At 37.1% G+C, this 27,257-nt stretch overlaps 1 protein-coding gene across 8 annotated transcripts in view; it reads right to left on the reverse strand.

Annotated features, from left to right (window-relative positions):
• The window catches only part of DENND4C (DENN domain containing 4C), a 104,490-nt gene that overhangs the window by 10,940 nt on the left and 66,293 nt on the right, over positions 1-27,257 (reverse strand). For 5 of the 8 annotated variants that reach the window (XM_066180801.1, XM_066180802.1, XM_066180797.1 and 2 more), the window contains 18 exons: positions 24,994-25,094; positions 21,665-21,883; positions 20,414-20,559; positions 19,232-19,267; positions 18,874-19,004; positions 17,919-18,051; positions 17,257-17,463; positions 16,470-16,598; positions 15,613-15,757; positions 15,133-15,279; positions 12,833-12,958; positions 11,821-11,961; positions 9,379-10,523; positions 7,652-7,832; positions 5,820-5,929; positions 2,953-3,128; positions 1,767-1,949; positions 43-232 (listed from right to left, as the gene is read on the reverse strand). In XM_066180801.1, coding sequence (XP_066036898.1) covers positions 43-232; positions 1,767-1,949; positions 2,953-3,128; positions 5,820-5,929; positions 7,652-7,832; positions 9,379-10,523; positions 11,821-11,961; positions 12,833-12,958; positions 15,133-15,279; positions 15,613-15,757; positions 16,470-16,598; positions 17,257-17,463; positions 17,919-18,051; positions 18,874-19,004; positions 19,232-19,267; positions 20,414-20,559; positions 21,665-21,883; positions 24,994-25,094 — 3,646 coding nt within the window. The remainder of the gene's footprint in view (positions 1-42; positions 233-1,766; positions 1,950-2,952; positions 3,129-5,819; positions 5,930-7,651; positions 7,833-9,378; positions 10,524-11,820; positions 11,962-12,832; positions 12,959-15,132; positions 15,280-15,612; positions 15,758-16,469; positions 16,599-17,256; positions 17,464-17,918; positions 18,052-18,873; positions 19,005-19,231; positions 19,268-20,413; positions 20,560-21,664; positions 21,884-24,993; positions 25,095-27,257) is intronic. The other 3 variants (XM_066180803.1, XM_066180800.1, XM_066180798.1) reach the window with 2 other exon arrangements.

Consider the following 27,257-nt stretch of genomic DNA (forward strand, 5'->3'; position numbering starts at 1 on the left):
CAATATTTTTCTCTCAACTGAACATGCAGCTTCTAGACTTACCCCAGCTTCCTGCAAACTATTTGGAAGACTAACTGTTGAAATGCCATGAGACGGTCTCTGGGAGAGATCAATATTTTGCAGCGGACCTCCTACACTGTGGCTCCGAGTCAAGGACACTCCCCTTTTTGGTGGATTATTCACATGTGTCTTCATGGTTGTGAGATCTGTAGTCTGTTCTTCTGCCAAATCACTGTGAATTTTAGAAGAAAATACGCTAATATTTCAGCATTTCTATGGCAACAGAAAGGAAATAGAGAAAGGCTGCCAAGTGAAGATCCCAAACCAATTTTCTCTATTAATAAGAAACTGTATTTTCCCAGTTAGCTCAGTTTTTTAGGGAACACAGAAGAACATACCTCTCAGACCAGTATAAACATCCCTTCAGAAAAGCAGCTAGGTGTAACTTAAGCTATGAATCTGAAAGCACTGCAATTCTGTACAGAAACCACTGCTCTTGTACAGCTTTACCTTGCTTTAAAAAAACCAGCAAGCCACAGTTTTGCCAATCTATGAAGATTATCTTTTTTTGACTACACTCATCTTTACTTCCTCTTCCCTTTATGTTCTAAGTGTCATAAACAGAACAGCAGTATAGCAGAAAGCAATCTGAAAATTGCATGCCAAAGTAATAATAAAAAAATTGTGTCAAACTCATCTAATAAGCTAATTTAAGTAAACTTGGGCTTGTCAGATTTAACGCACACAATCAAGGCATTTGCAGATCTGGGAATATTTGTTCTGTGCTCCTTATAATTACAATGGATAAAACTACAGCTTTAACTACAATACAGAAGTACAAACAAAGTGAAACAGAAAGTGTCTGTTTCCCTATAATCTGTAGAGAGAGAAAAAGATTATTTACAGGTGACTTTTGGTCTTAAATATTACTTTAGTAAAAAATACACTTTCATCAAAATTAGGATGTTAACATAAGCAATACCACCTTTAATTTTTAATGTATTAAGACAAACTACTATTGCATTGATTTAAGTGTTAGTTGTCTGACACAGGTATTACCTCATTACTCTCAGGCAGTAATTCTCCAGAATTTCAAACTGAATGATGATTAAAAAAACCCCAAACAATTACAACAAAATGTAGCCAATCCCAGCAAAAAGGTCACAATTCATAGCAGACCAATTTCAGTTCTTCCCTGGTCCAACATGACACCTTCCCCTTAATGTTTTTCTTCGTCAAACTTTCAAAAGTGGTATTGTTTTTCAGAGTTTTAGTTTTACATAGTTTTTTGTTTGTTGTTTTTTTCTTTTTGTCATAGAACACAAGCTCAGCACAAGTCTTGAGTGCTCCCAGAACTTTTCTCTCAAGCAAATTATTCCAGCAAATGGACTTATTTTTTCCCATAATGCAGTGTCCTTCTTATTAAATCATACATACAAGGAAAGGAGAAGCAATGCTCGAATTTCTGTGAGTTTAAACAGTGATTGCATTTTAACCCCAGTGAGTAGAGGTTTTACCTATTCATCAATCGCAGATGAAGTTTCATTTCTATAGCTGTTTCTCTAGAACCTACTCACTTGGTGGAATGAATTTACTTCAAACTGATAAAAGCAAGCTTAAAACATGCAAAAAGTGAGAAAGGAAAGAGATGATCCTCAAGTTACAACTGTACTTCACCACATTTGGTATAAAAGCCCATCTTACCCTTTTAAGTGTGAAAGTACTGGTGGCATTTCTGACAGAACTAAAAATCCTATTTTACCTACCCCTGCTCAGCTGCAGATATGGTTTCTTCAGCTATGGTGTGGCTGGACTGCAGGTGATCTGAAAAACTGATTAAGTCAGCAACGGCTGGACTGGTCAACAGTTTCTGTTCCAGAGGATCTGTGGTTAATGGAAGGGTGCCACTCTGTAAACTATCTCCTGAGGTACTTTGCTTCAGGAAAAAGCTGAAGTTACAACATGAATGGGAAGGAGAAAAATATAAAGGTAAATATTTAAGCATAAAATCATAAAGTTATTATTTTCTTCATTTACTTTTCAGAAGTAGCAAAAAAAGGAAACACAACATTAAAAAGCTTGACAACAGGACATAAATTTCATCCTACTCTCACTCCTGCAACTTACACAGGTAGAGTAAATTAACACATAAAGAGATTTGATCTGCAAAAGAAGACATCCTACACTGGACATAAATCATTACAAGTGACCTTAGTTTGTCATGGTTTCAAATCAGTCCCAGTGTATTAATAGGTGACACATCACTGAAAATGCTTGCTATTGTAATGTGACATTTCAGACTACACAATCATACACCATTATTAGCACATGACAACACGAATGTGTCTTGCTTCGCTAAGTCTCTGAAGTACACACTCTACAGTTGATACAGATGCTCAATTTCTGCATTAGAGAACACTAGTGGAACCTCTGTTTCACAGCAATAACCACTACAGTGAGAGCTGGAACTTAAAATTAGGTTTCATTTTTCACAGTGCAACTAAAAGAGGCTAAAAACAGTAAGCAGAGAAGCTTAAACTGGAGAAACTATAAGGTGGAGCATCTGGAACTAAAAGCCGCTAGCCAGCTTGGTCTGGGAAAAATTCTTCGTTGACAGATTTAAAAACCTCTTCATTTGCTTTTATAAAGGCTTTGTTTAAACATCCAAACAAAATGAAAACTGACTTACACCTTATGTAAAGTTATGCTTACAAAGAAAATAAGAAATGAAAACATGATAAAAAGGCAACCAGTTCTTTGGGTTTTGGCTGTTTTACAATGCAACTCAATAGTTTACACAACTTATAACTTCCTTCAGTACAATCATGACCAATCACAAATAGGCAGTAACATTCTTGTGTACATCTAGACAGGGAAAGATACCAAAGATCCTCTTGTGAAAAAATTTAACCATGCCAAGGCAGAAATGGAGCATCTATAAAAGGTACTAACCTTGCAGATCCACGAAGGTCTTTAAATTCAACATTAAGCAAAGGTAGGAAGGTACTTTTACAGAAGGGGCAGGTAGTGTTCAAGTTTGAGTCGTCTGCTGTCCACCCAGCCATGATTTCTTCATCATAAACCAGAGCATCACAAGCTCTACATTGAGAGCAGCTTGACATCAAGACCTAGAACAGCAAAAAATTAATATTATTTGGGTTCTTTTACAATTGTTTTTTATAAGCTTAGTACCCATAGAAGTTTAACAGGTATCAGAAGGCCAGTGGGGAGAAATGAGTGAGTTCACCACTTGTTTCTCATCATACGCTATCTCATCCACATTTAACTTTGACCTATGAAATGAAGATATTAGTAATTTATTTCTGGCATGGAAGAAGCATTACCCTAAAAGGCTACTAATTTAGCATTTGCAACAGCTTGCTTCTATGAAGACTTCAGCATATACAAATTGTTTTGAATTGTATAAGTTGATGCAATTGTGTAAGTAAGATGTCTACTGATCCAAAAGAGGAAAGAAATCCCACAAAATAATCAAACACTAAAGAAACCTTTATAAAAGGTGTGTTGACCCTGGTTGGATGCCAGATGCTCACCAAAGCCACTCGAGCAATCTCCCTGTCTGAGTGAATAGGGGAAGAAAAATACGACAAAAGGCTTGTGAGTCATGATAGGGACAAGGAGATCACTCAGCAATTACTGTCACAGGCAAAACCAGCTCAACCAGGGGAAATTACTTTAATTTGCTGCCAAATAAAAGTTCAAGTAGGGTAATGAGAAATTACCCTCAAATGTTAAAACACCTTCCCCCTACCCCTTCCTTCTTTTCAGGCTTCACTTTAATTTCTGACTTCTCCACCTTCTTCCCTGAAATGGCAGATGGGAATGGGGAATGAAGATTATGGTCAATTCATCCCATGTTTTTCTGACACTCTTCCCTCCTCATACTCTTCCCCTGCTCCAGCATAGGGTCCCTCCCACAGGACACAGTCCTACACAAAGTTCTCCAAGGTAAGCCCTTCCCATAGCCTTCAGTTCTTTACTAGTTGCTCCAGCGTGGATCTTCTGCAGCATCACAAGTCCTGCCAGCAAACATGCTCCAGCCCGGGCTCCTCTCCCCATGGGGTCATAAGTCCTGCCAGGGGCACTGGCCCCTGTCTATAGGGTTACCTTCCTTTGGGCATCCACCTGCTCTAGCATGGTGTAGATGGCTGCAGGGGCACAGGGGTCTTCGCCATAGGCTGCAGGGGAATCTCTCCTCTGGCGCCTGGAGCACCTCCTGTCCCTCCTTCTGCACTGACCTAGGTATCTGCAAAGGGATTTTCTGTCACATGTTTTCACTCCTCTCCTGCAGCTGCTGTTTCACAGTATTCTTTTTCCCTTCTCAAATATACTACCCCAGCATTGCTGCTACTGTCACTGGCAGGCTTGGCCTTGGCCAGTGGTGGGTCCATCCTGGAGCTGGCTGGCATTGGCTCTGTCAGATGCGGGGGATAGCTCCTGCAGCTCCTCTTATACCAAATCCTTACCATGGAAACACAGTACAAGTGGAAAACCAGCATGTTGTGTCTTTACCTAATAGAAGTCTCCCCACTAAACTAGATAGAGAACTAGAGAAAAGATGGCAAAATTAATCCTGTACTAACTGAAGAATAGACTGTACGCCTTGTTCCTCTTACTTGTTTCAGTCACGTGGGTGAAAAACCCCAAAAAAACCAGCATCAAACACTGCTTCTAATAAATTTTAGAGCTAATATAATTTAGACATGTCATTATAATGACATTTTTTACTATGCTATAGCCTTCATATAATGCAGTGCAGAAGCTCGACAAGCCTAGATGTCCAGAACACCAAACATAAGTAAAAGTGACATACGATCTAACAAAATAACACTGCAGCCAAGAGAAAAGCAACCAAGGCAAACTCAGTGACCATTGCTTATGTATCTGAAATCTGAAAGCATCTACAGGTAATAACTGAAACAGAGAACCATACTAAAACATTATTTCATTTTTGTTTGGCTGGGATACAGTTAATTTCTTGTTAGTATCCTTTATAATCCTGTGTTTCAGACTGGTAACCAGCTTCACATGTTCATTGACAACACTCCAATGTTTTAGTTATGGTGACACAAGGCCGCAATACATTAAACATCATCATGGACTTCTTTAATTGTTTGCACAACTCAGCCAGGAGGCTGTGAGAGAACACAGCCAGGGCAGCTAATCTCAGCTGACCAAATGACACTGTGTAACATCAAGTTCAGAGATAAAACTATGTGTATTTTTCCAAGGTAGCTCTTCCTTGAGGGGTCAGCATGCTGACTAATCTCTGCATAACTATTTTTTTGTTGCTGTGTCTCCCTTGTTTTTATTTTTTCCCCAAAATTCATGTATTAAATTGTCTTTATCTCAACCCTCAAGCTTTTTTGTTTCCCTGCTTAAAATTCCGTCCCCCAAATATTTAAAGGGGATTAAGCAAATACCTGTGTGAAGGCTTTGGTGCTGGTTATAGTCAACTCATCAAAATTATTTAGTAACAACACAATTTTCTTAAGGAAAATAAAATCAAAAGCCCCACAAAAGATCCTGTTTTAGCTCTAACTCCTTTCACTTCAAATTTTGACTCTTCCGTCAACATCTTTTTCTCTATATATATGATGGATGCATTAAAGTATTTAAGACACTCTTCTTTTTAAAGCTGCTGTCCAGTCCAAGCTACAAGTATTAAGCATCTCTGCAATAGGAACAAGGAAAAAATCGTTTTGAAAAAACCAACCACAATGCAACTACATAGTTAATTAATGCATACAGCACTATTGACTAATTATAGCTTTCATCTATGAATTCATTAATCTTACCTCCATTGCATAGTTCTGGAAAATGCTGGATAAACTAGTATTATGTGAAGAACTGTGCTCTGATTTCTCAGAATCTAGAACTTTCATACTTTTTGGGAATGAAACTTCACCTGTACAAAAAGAGTCATTTGAGTTTTGTATTCAAGCAAAGAATAATTAATCCATTCCCAAAGAAAATAACTACTGTTCAACCAAGGCGAGAAAATTTTACCAAAAGATATCTAAAGATAGGAGGGAGTATTTGTAACTCACTGTCATTACAATTGCAATATAGATATATATAATGTTCATGATTAACATTTTAAGGTTATTTTACTAACACAATAAATCACAGATATAGTAAAAGAAACCGCAAACAAAAAAATAGACTGGAAAAGAAAAGAGTAAAGGAGACCGTAAAAAGTAAAGAGCAGTAAGATTGCTCAATGTACATTGACCAACTCTAAAAAGTTAGTCATGATTTCTTGAATAATACATCCATATGTACATAGAAAATGTAAGGGCAGCACCAGGTGAGGCATATGATACCAAAAATGCCATTCCTGCACTTAGATTTTCCCTGATAAATGCTTCACTAAAACAAATAGTCTTTCTTTGGTAATCCTAAGTTTTATGGTTATGAGCCACAACCAAGGTTATGGTTATGAAGAAAAGGGGAAAAGGAGCTGGAATACATTCACCAGAAGGAAATGGGTGGAATCACTCCTAGAAGGAAATATTATCAAAATTATTTTTTACAAGCCTAAATTTTTCTATTAAAAAATCACCACCAGTATCCCCTCATCATAAAGAAGGCTCCTCTGTTTTTTCAGCTCAAGATTATGTTTGTGAACAAACTTTACATCCCCTGTTGGCCACCACTCTTTATAGCTGGCTCTTATATCCCCCTAACTAACTGGAACTAGAAGATATCTTGTCAAGATTTTGCGATAAAGGGCCTTATCTCCAGTATGCAAGATAGTTCTTCCTCTCTTGATGCAGACAGTTTTACAATATTTGCATCACTGAAGTATTGTATTGCAAAGAGACCTAAACCAACCCCACAGCTGGTTCAGAAGCACATCTTTTCTCCCAAAACAAGACTCAAATCTAACTGAATTAAATCTGAACTGAAAATTACTAGATTTATTTAATCCATTTTTACATCTGGCAGGGAGGAGGGAAGGACAGTTTGCAACAGGCTCACAGTCATCAACTATTTACCTACATAAGTTCAAATCAAGTTTGTATCCAGCACCTCCTCTTCCATGACAAAGATGAATAATTTTAGCATGTATTGCTTTAGATTTTTTGTGCACATGGAACTATGGGGTTGTTCTGTTGGTTTCCAAGGGAAGCTTCAGCTTTCCCTGGCAGACACCTGTCTTTCTAAACCAAGACAGTTAGTTTGCCTCTTTCCTCCCTCAAATGATTGGTCTCTGTTGGTTATGCAACTATTTGCAGTTCTCAAACTGCTCAGCTTTTCTGTATTAATATTTCACTATTAATACTTTCAAGGGTCTTATGACTTTACATGAATGAGCAGGTGTTTCTTGCTATAACTAGTTAGCAATCTTCTTATCACATACACAGGAAGTATTTTTATGGTTAAACTCATACATATTGTATCAGCTTTTTATACATTCAACAAAGACAGAAGCATTAGCTACTTGTTACTGCAAGAGAAGAGTATAGAATGGAAGTAAAAACTTACTTGTAATTCTTTTAAGGGCTTGAAATAATTTCACATTATCATAGCTTCCACTCTTTTGAGTGATTTCACATACAACAGTTTTCCCCGTGTGTCACATTATAATCAAGTTATCAGGGGAAACGAAACCAAATCATCTCACCTGCACTGTAATGCTGTCTTCCTACATCTCCACCACTGCTGCTACTGCCAAGACTAGTAGTGCTTTGTGCAAGCTCATTTGTAAGTAGGCCTGGGACTCCAGTTCTTGACGACAGATTATCTCCTAAAATATTATCTTCAAAGCCCACAGGGAAGTTAAAGTCTGGTCGATGGCCTTCTTCCTTTAATGCAAGAAGAAAATGTAGCATTTTTGAGTACTTCCACATTCATTATTCGACTTCCATCTTTATCCTAAAGAATAAATAATTAAACTAGTAGATTAAGGTAAATCCTGATGTAAAAAAAAATTATCAGATGTAAGATAAAACTATTTAGCCTCAAAAAGTGCAGATATTGGACAAAGCAGGAGGATACTGAAAAACTGACAAACTGAGTGACAAAACAATAGAGATACAAATTTCTTCACTACAGGAGAAATTATGCAGAACAGCAATTTGTTAGACATTACACAAGATGAAGTAACTACCAGAAAAAAGGTTCAAGTTAAAGTCTTATTTTCAGAATTGAAGACAGGAAGGAAGCATACCAGTCGAAATGATGCAGCAATAATTCAGTCACCAAAACACAAGATGCACAAAAGTACAATAATTAGGATATTTTAAAAAGTAAGTTAAATAAATGAAATAGGAGAGAATGAAAGGATGCTTGAAGAAAAGTGAAATAAGTCACATCCTTGGAATTATGTGCCATTAAACAAAATTGTATGCAACAGGTCAGTCTAATAGAAAGGCACAGAAAAACACACAGATCATAGGACAAAATCTCAGGGAAGAAAGCAAGGTCGCAAGATTTCATTGTCACAGGCAACATCTAGTTAAAAAAAAAAAGAATTTATTTATATTTATTTACTTAGTATTATAGATCCCATTAGTAGTATTAGTTAAATTTGTTTCTCATAGAAATAAAGTCAAAGTTATCTTTCCCTTCTCTACTTTTTATGAAGGCTGGGCAAAGAAAGGAGAATTTGAGAAAGGCAATAAGAAGCTATTTTAATAGCCTGAAGAGGAGAGAGAAAAGATCCTTAAAAACAAACACTTGATTGAGGGATTAACTGGATCAAGGAGAGGCCTTTCTAACTGAGAAAACTGCGTTTGAAGGCACAATAGCAAGACATAACAAGAAAAGGGGAAGTTACAATACTCATCCCTCTATATCCTCTTTCATTCTTGTCATTGTTGTGTGAAATGCTTTACTCTGAAAAACACTCTGTTAATCACAGAAGAACCATAACATTTAATTCCTAAATTCCTGATAGGAAAATTTACTAGATCTCAGGCTGTACCTTACTGCTTTCAACTTTGACCCTCACCAACCTGACTTCCTGGGTTTGTAATTTATTTTCACAACAGAGTTTTCTAAATTAAGACAGGACAGCACGGCGTCATTTAAGATGACAAATTTTTTCTTACCAGGGTTTCTTGGTTCCATTTCTTTACATATAAATAAAAAGATTAATAAACAAATGGGAGAAATGTTGAGAACAAAAAGCTAAAACTTACTGCATTAAGACCATCTAATCTGCTTTTGTCTGAAAAGTGGCTTTTTTTTTAATAGCAAGGAAAAGCACCATAGATAAAGTGTAATTTTTATTAGCTAATACAAGTCAATACTTAATAAAAAACACCACCTAGAGAAGCAATCTTCTGGACAAAGAAATTAGCCCTCTAACTTTGTGTCCCCAGATTTTTCATACTGAAAAACACTTACCTCATCATCTGAGTAACTATATGCTGATGTTACAACTCCCCACATCTTACTGGCCACATTGGCAGCCTGCTTCATGCCTGATTTCAAAACATCCATTTTTGGTCCAGACAGTATATTGTCTAACTTCAGATTGGATAAAGTTGTTACAACAGTTCCCAATGAGCCATGTGAAGAAGAATGACCCAGTCCTGTCAGAGACAAAGACCGCTCCTTCTGTACTTGTGGATGAGTTTGTTGCTTTGATCGTCCAGTGAATGTTTTGGATCTGGAGACAGAAGGACTTCTTCGATTTTCATAACACTTGGCGGATGGCAGGATGGGATCCAAAGGCAGGCTTGACCTCCTTTCTTGGGAGTGACCAGGTGTACCAGAAGCTTCTGCTTCCTTATCTGGCTTGTGCAGTTCCATGCTAGGAAACTTACTACCCAATGGGTTTTTCAAATTCATATAGCTCTCTATTTCATCTGCCAAATTACGTGCTGCAACTGGTGACATCAACTTTTCCCCAGGCGCTGGATAACCTGGTTGTGTGCTGTCGGTAGCTAGCAAAGACAGAGGGTCCAAGCCTACTTCAACATCTTCCCTTTCAATAGGCTTAATCACTCCATAAAAGCTATTTCTTTTAGCAGTTGCATCTTTGGATTCTGATTTCTGGTTTTTAGACGCAGCTGACTGTTCAAGATTCATGTCTTCCACTGTGGTCATGTTTCCATCTCTTCCGTTCTCAAGATGTTCCTGCCCTTCCCCAGGTTCTTCCAGCACTGAAGACCTATGTTCTAGATCCCAGTCACTCTCGGTCACACTACTCCAAGTGCCACTTATGTCAGAAACCTGCTGGTCAGTGATATTTTCAAAGCTGTGGGATTTAGTCATATGAGAGGGTGAAGTTTTGGCCCCAGATAAAGCTGCTGTTAGGATCTTGGCATCTGCTCCCATCATTATTGCTATTTCTTTAGAATGTAAGTCCAAGCTGCCTTTTTTCAGCAGCATTCCAGCTCTGCTTTCACTGCTGAAACTGCAGCTTCTCTCTGAAAACAGTTTTTGCCTCTTCTGTCTTTTTTCACTTGTTTTCTTTGGAGAAATATTACCAAAGACTGTATCTTCAACTGAATCCTGAGTTATGAACAGTGGGCTAGAGACAGTTTCTAAAAGACAAAATGCATTATTAATATGGTATCCATGGCCACCAAAAATGTTTATTTCCTGAAACCATGTGAAATCTCCTTATATCTCCTTACGTAGAAAAGACCGGGAGCACTGCAGTCCCAAGATATCCATTAAGAAGTAGCACTAGCATGAACACGTTATTTCACTGCAAAGACATCCTGCAGATCAAAAGCCACCTACTCTTTGGAGTCAAAGCTATTTATGGCTTCTACCTCCTTTCCCTGTGCCAACACCCAAAGAGTAAGTACTACATCCATGAACTAAAGGAAACTACAATTTTAAGCAAAAGTTGCTCAGCTGGTTTTGAGGGTTTTTCCTCCCATGAGCTACATTCACAGATTTAAACATCAAACTCCATAGCTCATTCTGGTTCTGAAAAAAACTACCGTGTGTGTCTGCCCAATACAGATTTATTATTTCATTTATAACACAGCTATATATGTAGAAAATGCTAATTAAGTTTAGCATGAGGAAGATATAAACTAATATTTTAAATGTCCCTGTTTCCTCGGGGTCATTGGGAATATTTACTACCTAGATAGCTGTATTAGCTAGGTTAAAACCTCTGTAAATATGGAAATTCTACAATATTAGGACCTCAAGAGAAGACCTGTTGTACCATATCCACCTGCTGGAGGATGTTTGAGTCTCAGGTCAATGCTGCTTCCTGGCTAGCCATCACTTCTCATAATAGTCAAAATGTTCCAGGCAACTTCTTACCAGAGACTCCATTCTGTGCTATCAAGCTGCATTGAAACTGGACTATCTTGTCTTAGGAAAGGACAGACACAAAGGCTGAAAAATAAAGTGATCTCCAAGATTTGGCTTTTATATATCCATAAATTTTCCTCACCACAAATCTTGAGACAAATAAATAAATTTTGTACAGCACAAAAACAACACACATTGTTCCTGCACGATAGACTGGCAACATAAGGTTGCCAAAAAAACCTTCCAAGATCAGCAAGGTTTAGGTGACAAAATCAGGAGTGGAGACACTATTTCTCTTTGTTTCCTAGTATATTACTGAAATACTCACAGTGCAGGGCAGGGAAAATCTTGATTTCAATCTACAGAACAGTGATTTTCAACCCTAGAATCCAGAGGTTACTTCTATGTCACCTGCACAGGATAATGGTGGAAAAAGCAAACGTGCAAGACATCTGCACCTTGAACAGCAGGTTTGCTTCTTTTCATAACACAAAACAGATTGCGAAACACTACAGCACAACAAGATCAGGACTTTAGCAAGCTCTGTTTCACCCAGTGGCTCACCATCACTGCTCTTCCTTCCACTGCCATCAAAAATGCCTGATGGAACTTTCACAATACTGTTACCCCAAGCAGGTGGATCAGCCAGACTCGGAGTTTCTATATTCAGCTGTTGCTTTTCGTAAGATTTTTCTGTAGAAATCTCTGCAAGAAACAGAAGGTGAACATCAGTGTACATGGATATAGACAGAGATACAAAAATATAGAGATGCAAAGTTAAGAGATATGTGGATATAGACAGAGATTCAGAGATACTTAGTAATTATTTGCACTGGTATGGAAAATGTAAACTCCAACTGTCCCCTTACGTAATAACAAACTAAAGGATCACTACTACTAGGCTCTGAGCATTTCCTGAAAGCAATACCCAGAAAGGTTACAACTGCCAGCATAATGCAGAGAGTGCTTAGCTGTTCACAGCGTTTTAGCATTTGCCAATTTCTTCCCTGGTAATTTTTCAACTAACTCAGGCAGAATAAGAACAGTAGCTCACAGATTTTCGTGCAGGGCTATTTGTTTAATGAGAGGCTTTTAAAGCACTGACTCACATAAAGGTTCTTATAACCCAGATATGAAACAAATTTAGTAATGAAAACAACAAAATACAGAAAAGCTAAGGGCAAAATTTGAACAGAAGACAGGAGATGACCATAAGGCAGTCTGTAGCAGGGAAGAATTTGTAAGAAAAAGTAGTGCCTTTTACAAGGTAAACCAGTGCAGCTAAAAAATTGTCAAAATTTCAAACAGATAAATGAGAGGAATGGAATGTAAATTACTGTGTACTCCAACCACTGTCCAATTTTTCCATCTATATTAAGTTAATATAATAAAAGCAATTTCTACCTGTACACATTCCACTGCCATAATTTAGGGCACAGAAGTAAAATAACTATGAAATCTGTTGTATTCTGAGCCTGAGAACAGTATTAATTCAATACATTGGGTATCTGTGGTAATCTAATGCATGAAATACTTTTATTATCAAAAGCCTTCAACATAAACATGCATACTTAACCTCCTATTAAGTCTTCAATATTAGAAGAAATATCTTTCTCTACTTGTGTTTCAGCTGCGGGAAGACTATCCTCACCACCTCTCGAAAGTCCATCCTTGGATCTGTAACCCTGGTCTGACTGACCACCTGTTAGAAAAAAAAAAAAACACATTCTTCAAGTTCATTTTTCCTTCCTAAATTTGTTTTTCAATGAGAAAATAAAGGATCTGAAATTTATTTGTTTCACATGTTGTCTCTCCAGAAAAGTTTATAGTAAGATCTCCAAAATGTCTAATTTGTGGAAAGATCTACTCAGTGATGACAACACCAGAGATAATCTGGCTATACCAATCCAAATTTATTTTTCTATTCATATGAATATGAGTTGTTCCCCTAGAAACACTATGGTGACTAACTTTTTAATGCACTGGATCTGCTCTCATTCCTTTCCTATCGCATTAGCATGAAATATTTAACTGCTGGGTAAGCTAAATTCTTAAGTGCATTAACAAAAGAAATTTAGACAAGCACAGCCATAACTGAGCATGCTTCTAACAGTAAATACAGCCCTGGAAAAAACCTGTACTATAAACTGTGCTATATCTTTGTGGTGTATGCCAAAGTATAAATTGTAATAGAAAAAAAAGTTAAACTATAAACATTTTTTAAAAAGTCTGTTCCTCTGCTATAGCAGTTAAACTTGCCAGCTGTAACTCACTAAAAAAACAAAAGTTTACAGTAATCAAATAGGTCTGTCACATGAAAAAAATCCAGAAAGTCTCTTTTGTCTGTTACTTTTATCTGAAATACTGCTGCATGTGCAAAAAGACAAAAATGCTATATGGATAGCAACATGTTAAACAGGATTGTTTATATACTTCAGAGTACCTATTAGCATTTGATATTGTAACAAAAAAGATCAAAGTAAGTTATTGAGTGTGAAAAGTGTTAGGAAGCTCCATAAAACTTGGGTGACAGATACAATTCATCTACCATACATATCACTGCTATTGATTTTACCAAATATAACAACTATTTAAAAAGAATTTAAAATTTGAGCAGCCATCAATTAATATATTTGGCTACTGTATTAAAAAAATTATATATAGAAAATTAAGTTCTGATGTTCTTTGGGGCTTATTTTCTCTCTATCAGAGTTTCAATGATTTTAGTATCCCTGCCTTGAGCGGAATGCCAATACCCCATCAATAAATGGGTGAATTACCTGCGGGAGTAACATTCAAGGGCTGAAATAATGCACGCGCACATCCAAGGCTTCACACCATAAGTCTGCACCCCACACCGTGATAGCCAAGGACAAATGCGGCACCCAAGAGACAGCAAAGAGCAAAAAGCAGAGCGACAAAGAGCAGAGAGAAGGGAAGTTCAGTCATTTAGGCAGACATATTAGATGAAGCACAGGAATCAGACTCAAAGTTCTCTTTACAGAAGGGCTCAAGATATTAAAAACATCAAGAGTGTGCAAGAATCATTTTGTACATTAAGTTTTGAAGTACACACAGAAAGGAAGTTTAGTTGAGATTGCACAGGTAGGATGTGATCAGTACCAAAGCAGATAAGAAGAATCATGCATTTTGTCTTTCACCTCAACCTATTAACTTCCTGTGCACTCTTTCTACTTTGGTTTGTCAGGAGGAGTGCACACTATGTTTAATGTGGAGTTTTTCCCCAGCTTATCACCTGCCTTTCCATTCCCATGGTGTCTCATAAAAGCTGTATGATAAGGTTCTGATAAATTCTGTATTTATTTCAAAGTTTAGCAAATACTATTAAGACACTTGAATATAGCCTTTAAAAGCACAGTTTACCCTAACAAAGCATACTAATTCCATGAATGCTAATTAGACCTTTCTGGGGATATTATCAAGGAAAAACATTTTGAAGTGTTAACCTTCTAATCACCTCACCAAATATTACTCCTTCCCTTTCATGGAAAGATTTTACTGACATAGACTACCACTTCTTTGAGTAAATGAGAAAAATTAAACAGCCTCGTATGTCAGAGGCTTCATACCTATTCTGAAGGTTAACACAAAAAGCAGGGTACATGAGACCACAGAAAAAACATTTATTTTAGTATAACAGTTTTTCTGCCATGGTACAGTCTGAACTAAAGCATGATGTGCAGTAAAGGAGAAATGATCAACAACATTGTTCTTCTTCTTCTACACAAGTTAACTCCACACTACTCTACAGCCTCAAGAAGGGAAAGTAGTAGTTGCGAAGGGGAAATCAACAGGAAACTAGAAAATTTAGCCTTTTGGGGAACTGTTAGTAGTAAACCCAGCCGAATCTAGTACCTGTGCTAGAGTGATTATCAACGGAATCAAGCCTGACTAAGTCACTGACGAAGAGGGTGTGCTCCCCACTCTTAGCATCATTAGAACTATCCACGCTACCATGGCTCACCATGTCCCCATCACTTCCACCTGTGGGACTCCGCAGAACTAAAGACATGAACAAGAGCTGGTTAGTAAGAGAGGACTTAATTGTTCAGGTTTTTAAACAAATCTAACCTCTTCAGACAACAGTAAATACTTCAGCTTGCACATATAAAATAAGAGTATGATATTCTGGCAACAAAAATCAAGATAATTAATTCTTCAGTATGGAAAAGACATTCTAATCCTGTTACAAGAATCAAGTTGGCAAATATCAATTTTCATACATTTAAGGATAGATTTTCCACTTTCAAAAGCCACAATTTCAGCTGCAGTTCCTCAGAAAGCATGTCATGCTCTTGTTCACCAGAAATAAATCTATTTCAACTAACTTATTACCTGATATCACAGGCACCCGTGGGCTCTGCGTTGATTTCTTTAAGCACTGCCTAAACTGTGCTGTGCCATGAACTACATTTCGTACCTTTGTCCACAGGAATATGCCACTGCGGTTACCACTAGGCCAAGCAGACTCTAAAACTGCCTGCAGAAAAAGACATTTTTGCATTAACAAAAACAGTAAGGAAGTTACATTAAAAAGCACAGTATAGTGAGAAGCGTTTTTTCCCCCTCCAATAAAAAAAACAAAAACATTTACTGTCAACCATGTGAAGTAGGACAAATAATTGAATTTTTATGAACCCTTCCCTTTACTCCACAGCTCAATACACAATAGCTGAGTAAAACCAGACAATAGATCAAAATTTCTTTAACAAGGCGGGTTTTGTTGTTTTCCATATATTTTGATAGCAACAGAAGACCATAGTAGCATCTCCTTTATTGTTCCTTTATATAGTTTACATGAAATTTCATCAGGATATTACAGGAATTTGAAAGCAAAGAAAGAGGGGGAGTGTATTTTAACTAGACTAATTCCAGCCTTCATCTGTCTTGGATCTTGCTATCTCAAAGAAAACACCTTAGAATGATTTATTTGACATGGAAGCACTAGATGGTTCCAAAATTTGCAAATGGAAACAGTGTAAATCAGGAGAACTTTTGGTTAGCCAAACAGCATGGGAATGTAAATTTAACAGTGTAAAATCATTTAGTGTAGATTCAGTCATTCTGTAAGCATGTCCAAAAAAAAGGATTGCTTGACCAACAGAATCCAAGCGAAGAACTGCAAGAAACAACCTTAAAAACATGCTACCAGACACTGGCAGTGACAACTGCAAAAGCCACTAGACACCTACCTTATTGTAATAACCATAGGTGATGGCATTTGGCTGTATTCCAGCATTTTTCATTTCAAAAAGGACTCTCACAGCCTGAACAGGCTGACCCCACAGTCCACAGAGCTGCATTACTACTCTGTAACAGACCTGACAAGATACAGAAATGTGTAAATGGACTAAGGACAAGAATTTTAAAGCATCTTAAGCTCTTTTCTGATTTCTGACTTTTACATGTGAAAAACAAAAACTGTTGAGTACAACTAGTTAGGCCATAATATGCGACAGTCAGAAGAGGGAGCAAAGTCACAGGACCTGAAATAACATCAGCAGTCACACTGTTGAGTATGCTGACGTTTTTTTCCACTCAGCTCTTCTATTTGAGACATAAAGGAGGAAAGGTGCCCAGGTGGAAAGCAGGATAACTTGCTGTGTGCTTGTGTGCCTGTGGATACTACTGAAAGAATAGTATGCTGCATACAAACCCATCATTCCTGCAGTGCAGTAAGGCTGCAAAGCATTAATTAAAGTGCAACAAAAAACAGGGATATTCAAGAACTTCCTTCTGGAAGTAATCTGTGAGAAGACTAGCAAAACTGAGTTAGACTACTTGACCCAGGAGACACTATGCTGGGGATAAAATAAGGAATTAATTTCCAGTTGCCGTAGTTAAGCTGACTTGAGATGATTTTAAGGTGGCTTTAACAGAGGTCTAACCATAAGTATGCTTAACCTGGTGGTGTCAGCAAAACAGACTGTATCTGCACCTCTATTTCACAGTCGTAACATTTTTTTGATTTCCACTTGCCTCATCTAGTGGTTCCACATTGGTTTTCCTCATTTTAATCAGAACATCATATGCCTGTTGCAGTGCTTTGACCTTGGAATGTGCAACACTGATGTAGGCTGGCAGACAAATAAACCATAGGCTGTAACTATGACTGAAGAGACATTTAGCCCACTGGGATGGGCTTACATAATACTTCTTGGCTAATTTATGGGCTGTTTTTATCTCCTGTAAGGGTGGAACAAAACACAAAAGCAGACAAAAGATATAACATCTTGAATCTAGAAATCTAATTCAGATACTGGCTTCTTAAGAGTAAGCATTTAATAATAATAGACACATAATTAGCTGAAGACCCCTTTTTATCATTCTCTTATTAGGATTCTCTGCTAGCAAAAACTAGTATTAGGATCAAGCTTTTTTTCCCACACTAAACATTAATTTTAATTTAATTTTATATTAGTCTAAAGCTTAAAAATGCATTTGACAATAAACCGTAATCTCAGATTATAAATTTTTAATCTCATCTGTTTCTTTTATTTTTAAGTGTTCATTCTGAAAAGTTACAGAGACCAAACCTCTAACAACATTAACTTATAATATAAAAAGGCAAGTGGTAGTTTTACCAAGAAAATTTGTATCTGTCAGTGATCACACAGTGATTACAGTGAGACTCATCTGACCTGTTTTGTCCTCTTTGCCATGAGTGCTGGAGTATTTGAAATGCTGCTTCCAGCTGAGTGTCTGCTGAAGGAGAGCTTGAGCTCCTGTGGTCTGTCAAAGAGCTTGAAATCTAGTCGTGGGAAGTTTTTATAGCTATATAGATGATTTAAAAAATACCAGAAAATAAAAGTTTTCACATACCCGCTCATAACAGGAAAGCCAAACAAAGACAAGAGGTATGGAAAAAAATGACAAACAGGAGAATAAAGAACCAGGATAAAAAAAAGAGGAAACAGCAAGATTCTTTTAGCTTTATTCACAAAGATATTACAAGAAGATGCCTTGGACATTAAACCTCCAAAGACAACGGAAAGAAGAATCAGACTGCTAACCATGAAGGTCAGGGGACCACAGACCATGATTAACAAGGACAACAGCAAAAAAAAAAGAACCCTCATGATCTCCGAGAGAGACAGGAGGAAACGAATCATACCCAGAGTGTCTGAAAATCTGCACTTCCTGCACAGGGCTGAAGAAGACTGAATTCAAGAAATCTGGAAAGTGGAGTGCATGTTTTGTTCTTTTGGTTCATTGTCTGCAGATCAGTAGCACTGGGTAGACTAACAACCCACCTTTCATCATTCCCAATATGGAACAAAGAGCACTGCACTTGCTACAAAATACACACAAGTGGCTCAAACAGGAAAGACACTGAATAAACGCTGAAAAGTATTACTATGAAGTTGGGAAGAAGTTACTGAAAAATTAATACCATAATTCACATGCCCTCACATATTCACATCCAAAACACTGACTTCTAGAGGTTCAGAAATTTACCAGAATCTGGGCAGTTCACATCTTTCAGAGTTCTTCTGAACACTGCATTAAGGCAAGTCTTGCACCATCATGGAACATCTGCCCTTCTAAAGATCATAAGCACTCTGGTTTTACTCCATGTGACTGTCTAACTTGTACCTGTATTTTGGCACTCGGTCCTGTCCATCATCAGCAGGTGGTTCTGGTGGCATTATGAACACGGTGTGTTCACTTTTTTGTGATTCATCGAGCTCAATCAAGCGTGCATCTTCGACAGAATCTACATCGACCTGAAAACAGAGTTTGTACAGTAAGTACAGAGTTTGGCTTTGTAACAAAATGTCCTTTTCAATATCAATTATGTTAGAATGTAAAAATATATTTAATATATGCCGTATTTGATTGGATATATATAAATTATACTTGTTCTAATTACTCAAATATCAAGTCCACAGCCTTGTCTTTCCACTTTTATTTCATGATCAGATATTCCTAAACATTTTCAAGGGCAAAGTACCTTCTCTCCTTTTTCTGTTCCTTTATCTGGAAAGAGCTGGGAAAAGAAAAAAAATTAAGAGTTTCTTCTCAACTCAAAACCAAAATTCTAAATAGTTCTATTAAAGTTGTGTCACTTGCTGATTGAAATATTAAAGAAGAAACACCAATTTTCCATTTTACTGTAGAAGCACTTAAGATCTTTTTCAAATACTTCAGTGAAGAATTCAGTAATGAGTATGCTTTCAATCTGCTTACATTATCTACTAAATACAAAATCCTTTATCTATCAAAGGAAAAGTGCTTTCATTTTGTTTAGTTGAGAGAAACTCCTGTTTTTCAGCTATTTCCAATATGACAACTTGCAGTAACAAAAAATTATTAACAAAATATTCTCTAGATGTGTACCCCACATTTAGCAAAGGAAAGGCAAATTAACTTTTGTCCATTCACAAATGTTAATCTGATTAGAATCAATCCTGCATCAAAGACTCAGTCCATAAGAACTTGCTATTAAAATGAAGGTTCTGCCCAGAAAGAATCATATACATATGCCTTAAAAAATAAACACAGTTCTCTAGCTCCTAAGTTTAATATTGTGAACTTGGAATTTTAAAGATGATACTATAAACTCCACAATCTATCTAGACCAGACTCATATTGATGTGACTTCATTAAAAAAAAAAACCAAAAAACAAACAAACAAACAAAAACCCCCAAAAAACAAAACAAAACAAACCCCAAAACATTCTCCTATAACATGCATGTAATGAAAGGGGAACTCATCATTATAAAGCAGTCCTGACCACATCTGAAGCACTAGGCATGTTTAAAATTGAGACTGTGGGAAAAACTACAACGATGTTTTTGGTCATGGCAGATGACCACTGGTAGCAACCCCGCATCAGAGGAGGAAATTAACATTTAATGGAAAGATACGGATGGTATTTTGCTAAAGCGTCAGCTACTGGTAATTCTCACATTATCTTATAGAATGAAATACTATAGGCCTTTAATTAAAATTTCCTCCAACAACACAGAAATTATGACCATGCAAGAAGATGAAGAAAGGAAAAAGACTCAGTAATAACCACCAAAAATTCCAATCCTTTTGAATACTTCCTGCAGAAGTTATGCACCATCTCAATTAAGGACAGTAACACAAAGTGAACAGAAGAATATTACTTAGTAGCGTATTTTTCACCTTTTCTATGCAGTCATCAAAAAATGCCAACCCAGTATCCTTGTCACTCACAAAACTGCACTCTTCAATAAAGCGGCTGAATATCTGCGTTTTGGTGAGATGCGTGTAGAACTTTGTATAGGCACGGTCTCTGCTTTTTAAAAATCCTGGTTATAAAAGGGGACACACAACTAAATACCAATCAAAAGTTCCATAAGAAATTAACACATGAAGTGTGTAAACATAAATAAATAAACATAAATCACATAATAAATATGTGATATAATAATAAAACATAATAGTATCTTAATATTATTAATAAAATTAATAAACATAAATCACATAAATCACTTAATCAGTAAAAATTACTTAATATGCTAATACTCAAAGTATTGGCTTTATCAATAGCAACAACTACTTATATCTACTTGCACTTGGAACATTAAAATAACTGCATTTTTATTAGCTATTTTTTTAACATCCTTGGCAATCAAACACACCCATGTAATCCCTTCTTACTCTGTGATTCATTATGCAAGAAAAAGATGATGACCTTGTACAAAAGCATCGAACAGCTAAAACAATACTAAAATAAAAACTACATTATTCTAAAAGGTGATGGGCCTGATAAAGTTGAAACCTCTCCAAATGATTACCTAAAAATCTCTTCTCAAATCTCTTATCCCGTAATTTAAAAAAAACCCAACAAACAAGAACCCCAGAAGAAGAAACAAAACTCAAAACACGACCACAGACTAAACCCCTGTGACATTTTATGTAGCGTCCAACTCATGAACAGATCTGAATAGTTAACAGCAATCAGGGAAGTGACATTTGCTGACTATTGTTTATTGCTTTGCCATATTTCTGATTTCTGCCCCATTCTCTACTACTTTTCCATTTCTACCAAGACCATTACTTCACTCCTCATTATTGGGCTTTTAGCATTTTTGTGTCATACAAATTGAGAAATATTTTTTCATTCTCAAGAGCTGCCCTTACAGAATATGCCATAATGAGAGGGCACCATGCTACTAAAAAAAGCTTTTTCTAACCCTAGAGCTAGTGCAAACCTGTAGTTCTACGTGTGTGTATCTCTGTTCCAATCAACTTTGAGTAGCTTAACTTTAGACATTTTAAACATGCAATTTTAAACACTGCCAAGAACCGTAGAAGCAAAGGGAATTTTGACCTTTTAAAGTTATGCAGCTCTTCAGCTCTAAAGCTGTAACACTGCCAATGCTATCAGCAGCTTGTTTGCCCCACCCTCACCTTGATGATCAAACAAGGAATCAGCAGCAGTTGCTTTATTTGAAGGTGCCTGTGTGATTGGCTTGAGGAATGTTCTGTAACCCTTCAAAATAGATGCCATGAAACGGAGAAATGCTTCCTGGATCTCCATCTCAAGTTCTATCATCTTCTTCTGCCAGGAGAAATCTGCCTCTATAGGAGTCATTTCCACAGCAGAGCCTTCTTGAGTTTTCCTGTGAACTAGCAATGAGCAACACATACAGTCCTTTAATAAAAATTCAGTGCATTCAAACACTTTTTTCTATTTGATTATGTCCATAAGTGATAAGCACTAAAAATCCTGTGGTTTTTTTCCAACTGAATTGGTTGACATAAAAGGCAAGTTACTACAAAAGTGCATTTTTTCTAACTCATGTAGCAGTCTGACATAAAGCAAGTATGTCAGCACAGTTAATGTTACTTCATACTCAACTTGATATAGTCTTTCAATAATAGATCAACACAAACACAAAAGCACCACGTGTGGTAGTTTTTTCCACTCCCTGTCCCAACCCAACTCCTTTTGGGCTGCTATACAACTTCCAGTCTCCTCAAGCATTCTCTTTAGGCCATGGCCTGGATTAATGGCTCCTGAGCAGTTACAGTCCCCTTCAGTTTATCAGAAACACTGGCTGTTCTCAGGAACTGCTTCTGCCTAAAGAACAGTTCTTGCCTAATGGATCACCTTGGAACGCTATTTGCCTAAATCATAGCTAAAATGGAACATTATTATTATTATTATTATTATTATTATTATTATTATTATTATTATTATTGTTATAGTTATTATTATTATTACTATTATTATAAGTAGATATTTGAGGAAAATTCCAGTAGTTTTCAGTCTACAGGATGAAGACTGACAGATGACTGAAGATTATAATTTTGTGACACTATGAAGATTAGTCCTAAGCCAGGCCCTCTGAGCTCTCCTGGGCATCTTTGACTGTACCTCATTCTCAGTGGGACCTCTCAGAGCCCACCATCTCTCCAGTTTCCCATACTCTGAAGGCCATTGTTGAGACCTCCTGACATGGACTGGGATACCCCCCAGCACCACCCAATCCTCAAAGCTCAGAGCCTGTCACTCTTTGAGTGTTATCAGGGGATGGGAGTATCTCACTGAACTCAAGGTGAATTTTTAACAGGTACATACACCTTTGCACTCAATTCTTCGGGTCTGTGTGCATGTATGTGAATGGATTTAAACACCCGATGGCAAGTATAGTATGAATACTTCCATCTCAGATCTGTAATGAAGTTATTGTGGTGCTTACAGTGGACCTTATTAGATCACTTTGTAAATGTTAGTTCAGTCAATGACTATGTGCTGCTAAATCCTTTAGACAAACCTGGGCTTAGTTTGGACTTTAGTCTTGGCCCCTTAGTCTAATGCTGTTTGGATTCAGTCACACCTAGGCTCCACCGGGAATTTAGAAAGCAAGTGGGTCCTCTCTGAAACTCCTGACTTTGCAGAAAGGTCTCCCCTAGCTCTAAAGAGAGCTCTAAAAGCTCTAAAGGGTACCCTTACCCCTTTGCATTCCCAGACTCTGTTACAATCATTCCATCTTGATTCTAATGTGATTTTCCTTCTGTGCTTCATTCATGTAGCCGGTGATAGAGTGAATCTTGCTACTGAACTTTGTTGTCCTTTTGCAAATTTATATGAAATCTTCTTTTGTTGATACCTTTGGCACTGATTCTTTAAGTGACCTAAACCACCCACCTGCTACACCTCTCTTCCCTTCTGAAGAATACATATCTAAAACTACTTTTCTAACATGGTGGAAACAATTAAGTAACATTCAGAGTTTACTCTTGCACTCTTAAAAGACCAGCAGCAGGTATTACTGAAAATGACAGTTCCACACTTAGAACAAAAATATCAGTTTTAATAATAAAAATAAATACCTTTACATAAATATAAATAAGTATTGAAACACAGCTATTATAATATTGCCAAAATAGAAAAATCATGTAAGAGAGACCACTGGCTGTGTTCAAGATAGAATTAGGAAATAGTTCCTAATGAATGATACACACTGCTGATAAAAGTAAAGTGGAGATTGTCTAACAGAGAAAGCAAAGGCTATTTGCAAGAAAAAGTCATAGAAAACTAAGGCAGGAACACCTAACCTCTTAATTAATACCATTGTTTGCTTTTGTCATTTACGAATTTAATGTATCTTAGGTACATAAATCATAGCTTCTTTCCCCAAAATAATCGAACCTTACATACTCTGAACCATTTTACCTAAAAGGATCTATCTACACTTAGAAAGAAACAATACCTGAAAACTGTTAGGTCAGTTAGAACTTTGCTCTTATCTGTCAAAGATAAGACAGATAAGACCGTCTTGGCTGAAGACAGCCAGTCTTTATTCTTCTTTAGACAAAACAGTTTGTCAAAAATTAGCTACTCCATTATTGTGGTAGAAAAGTCATCATCTAAGATATTCACTAGCACTGGACCCTGGGAGCTATCACTCTGTCAACCTCTCCTCTGTGCCTGGGAAGATCCTGGAACAGATCCTCCTAGAACCTGTGCTAAGGCACAGGGAGGACAGGGAAGTGACCCAAGACACCAGCACAGATTCACCAAGTGCAAGTCCCACCTGACCAATGCAGTGGCCTTCCATGATGGAGCGACATCAGTGGACAAGGGAAGGGCTACAGATCTCCAAAACTGTGTAAAGCCTTTGACACAGACCCCCCATGACATCTTCTCTCTAAACTGGAGCCAGATAAATTTAACAGGTGGACTGCTAGATGGATAAGAAATCGGTTGGATAGTCCCATTCAGAGGGTACTGGTGAATGGTTTAGAGCCCTGATGGACATCAGTGATAAGTGGTGACCTTCAGGGGTTCATACTGGGGCCTGTGTTATTTAATATCTTCATCAATAACATAAAAGGATGGAGTGCACCCTCAGCAAGTTTGAAGATGACACCAAGATGCATGATGCTGTTGACATGCCTGAGGAAATGGATGCCATCCAGAGGGACCTGGACAAACTCAGAAACCAGGCCCATGGAAACTCATGAGATTTAACCAGACTAAGTGCAAGGTGCTGCACCCTGAGTTGGGGAAACCTGAAGTATCAACAGAGGCTGGGGAATGAACAGATCTCTGCCAAGGACTTGGGGTGGATGAGAGGTTGCACATGACCATGCATAAAGGCTAAAAAAAGAGATTAAATTCTAAGAAATCACATTTAAAAAGTCTAAAACAAATGGATAACACTTCATGTGACAGGAGGAAATAATTACATTGATATATTAATTAGAAGTTTTTATTTTATCTATGTCACCTGCTGCCAGCTGTGGGTGCAGTTTCTTTAAGGTGCTGAGAAGGCTTTTACATGGCTTTTTAGGAAACTGCTTCCAGTTGGTGCTCTTCTTATCATCCGATCTAAAACACAGGAGAGACAAAAAAGGACATATAAAATACACACAGTATAAAAAAGAATAACATCAACAGCCTTAAGTAATTTCATTTACAGAAGACAGTACCTTCAAAATATTTTGAAATCTTGTAACTGTTCCTATTTGTTAAAAATAAAAAAATGGGACTGACATAACTCAGAATTTAATTTCTTCAGATACAGAACCATATAAAGTGAGTAATGAGTAGAGTTTCCTCCACTCTGCAAGAAGGATCTACCTTCAGACTTGATTTAGACTTTACAGACAATTTCCCTTTCAGATTTTTTATCAGCCTTGCTACTATGATTTAAGCACAATCTTCCGTATGTGATTATTATACAAGGTCTGTTCTAGCATGAACCTGCCATACCACTGCTGATACAAATAAAGGCAGTTCTGAGTACAGTATGTTACGGAGAGAGGTCAGATCAGTTTTGACCATCAGAACTTGATGGTCATATGGTACTCCGCTATATGTCTATGGCAACGCAGTCCCATCTTCACAGTCTAACAGGTACTAGAAAGACCAGGAATTCAGCCACAGCTGGAAGATTATGTGGTTGATTAAGCAGTGAGGTAAACTGCCTAAAGGAATGCTCATCTTCTTTAAGGAGAACAACTGATACAATGCTAGACCTTCTTTAAGTGGTTGGATATAAATAAAGAGTAGGGAATAAATCCTGAGAACTCCTGTGCCTCTTTCTGGAAGGCAGAAGATGGGAGAGAATTGCTCTTACAGAGACTGTAACAAACCTCTTTGCCAGGAAACCTAACCTGTTATTACTACTCAAGCTGATATTGGCACTAGTTGCTTTTGCACTTTGTGTCTGTGAAATATTTGCCCCATTATTATTTACTTTATTGGCATGAACACAGAAATATCTTAGGAAAGAAGCCTAAGTTTCTGCAGTTAAAGAAAAATTTGATGCTTATGGATGCCTTTGCCCATTCTTCCCCCACATTAATGGCATGCCTATAAACAATATAAGTGGTACTATTCTAAAAGTGACAGGAAAGAAATCCTGCTTAGAAAATAAAACAAACTCTCAAATCTTTGCCCTAAAAAGGCTAGTTAACAATGAATGCTTGTTGAGTATCACAAAGAGAGTTAAAAAAAAATTAAAGTGCAATAAAGAAGATGCTGAATGAATAAAAGGCCTTTGGTATGTTTTGGTATAGCTTAAGAAAGATAGCAGCACAGTTGCTCTAGAAAGATGTACCAGACCGATGTACCAGATGTACCAGAAAAGATCTAATTTTACTGAAGTTGTTTTTCTATTAAGAAGTCTTTCCAAGTCAGCAACAGTGCTTACACCTAAACAAACAAAAAAATAAATCCAGCACTACTGCATTGCCATAGAATTAAAAAGGGGCAGAAACCAATGTGGATAAAACTAAATGAAAAAAAAAATCTTTATTTACTAATAAAACAGTATTTTCACAATTCTGTATTATCTTCAACACTAAGTGCTTTATGGAGATTTGGGCTTACCTACACACCTCCAAAATCAAAATATATACTCCTTGCCTGGTTAAAAATGCTTTATAACACAGGTACCAATACCTCACATTTACCAAAGTCAAATGCTACAGATGCCAAACTCCTCTGGAAGTTAAACATGCTGTTTAGATAGGATAAATGCAAAATAGGCAGCAAAACCAGAAGAGATCAATTTGCTATTGAAGGAGAAACGGGCTTATAAGACAAAGAAAGGGTGGGAAAGCCTTTCCAGCTTACTGCCTCATAAGAAGTCAGCCACTAGGAGATTTTTAGTTCAGCAACCAATCCAAGTAATATTGGAACTTGGTCTTTCTAACAGTCGTTAGAAGCATCTTGACATCCTTATCTACCTGCAAAATCTCCTCAGTTTATCTCTATTTTTCTGCAACACAATCCTCAACTTCCATTCTACTTATGAACAAAAATACAGAGGTATTTTTCCCTGCAAGTATCTTCAAATGAGTAAGTTATCTGTCATGACTTTCTTCAATACATTCTTCTTTCACAAAACGTATTATTAGTCTCTTGGTGGCATAATACTTTGTTTTAAACTGAAGAAAATGCTTTTTGAAGTTTATTTTTTTTCTTTTTATGGAGACTCAGGGGAAGAAGAAAAAAAAAAAACCCAGATAAAAAAATAAACACAAT

This window comes from Chamaea fasciata, unplaced genomic scaffold (assembly GCF_029207755.1).
Source record: "Chamaea fasciata isolate MVZ Bird 193981 ecotype frontalis unplaced genomic scaffold, bChaFas1.0.hap1 SCAF_4, whole genome shotgun sequence".
NCBI classification, from domain to species: domain Eukaryota; kingdom Metazoa; phylum Chordata; class Aves; order Passeriformes; family Sylviidae; genus Chamaea; species Chamaea fasciata.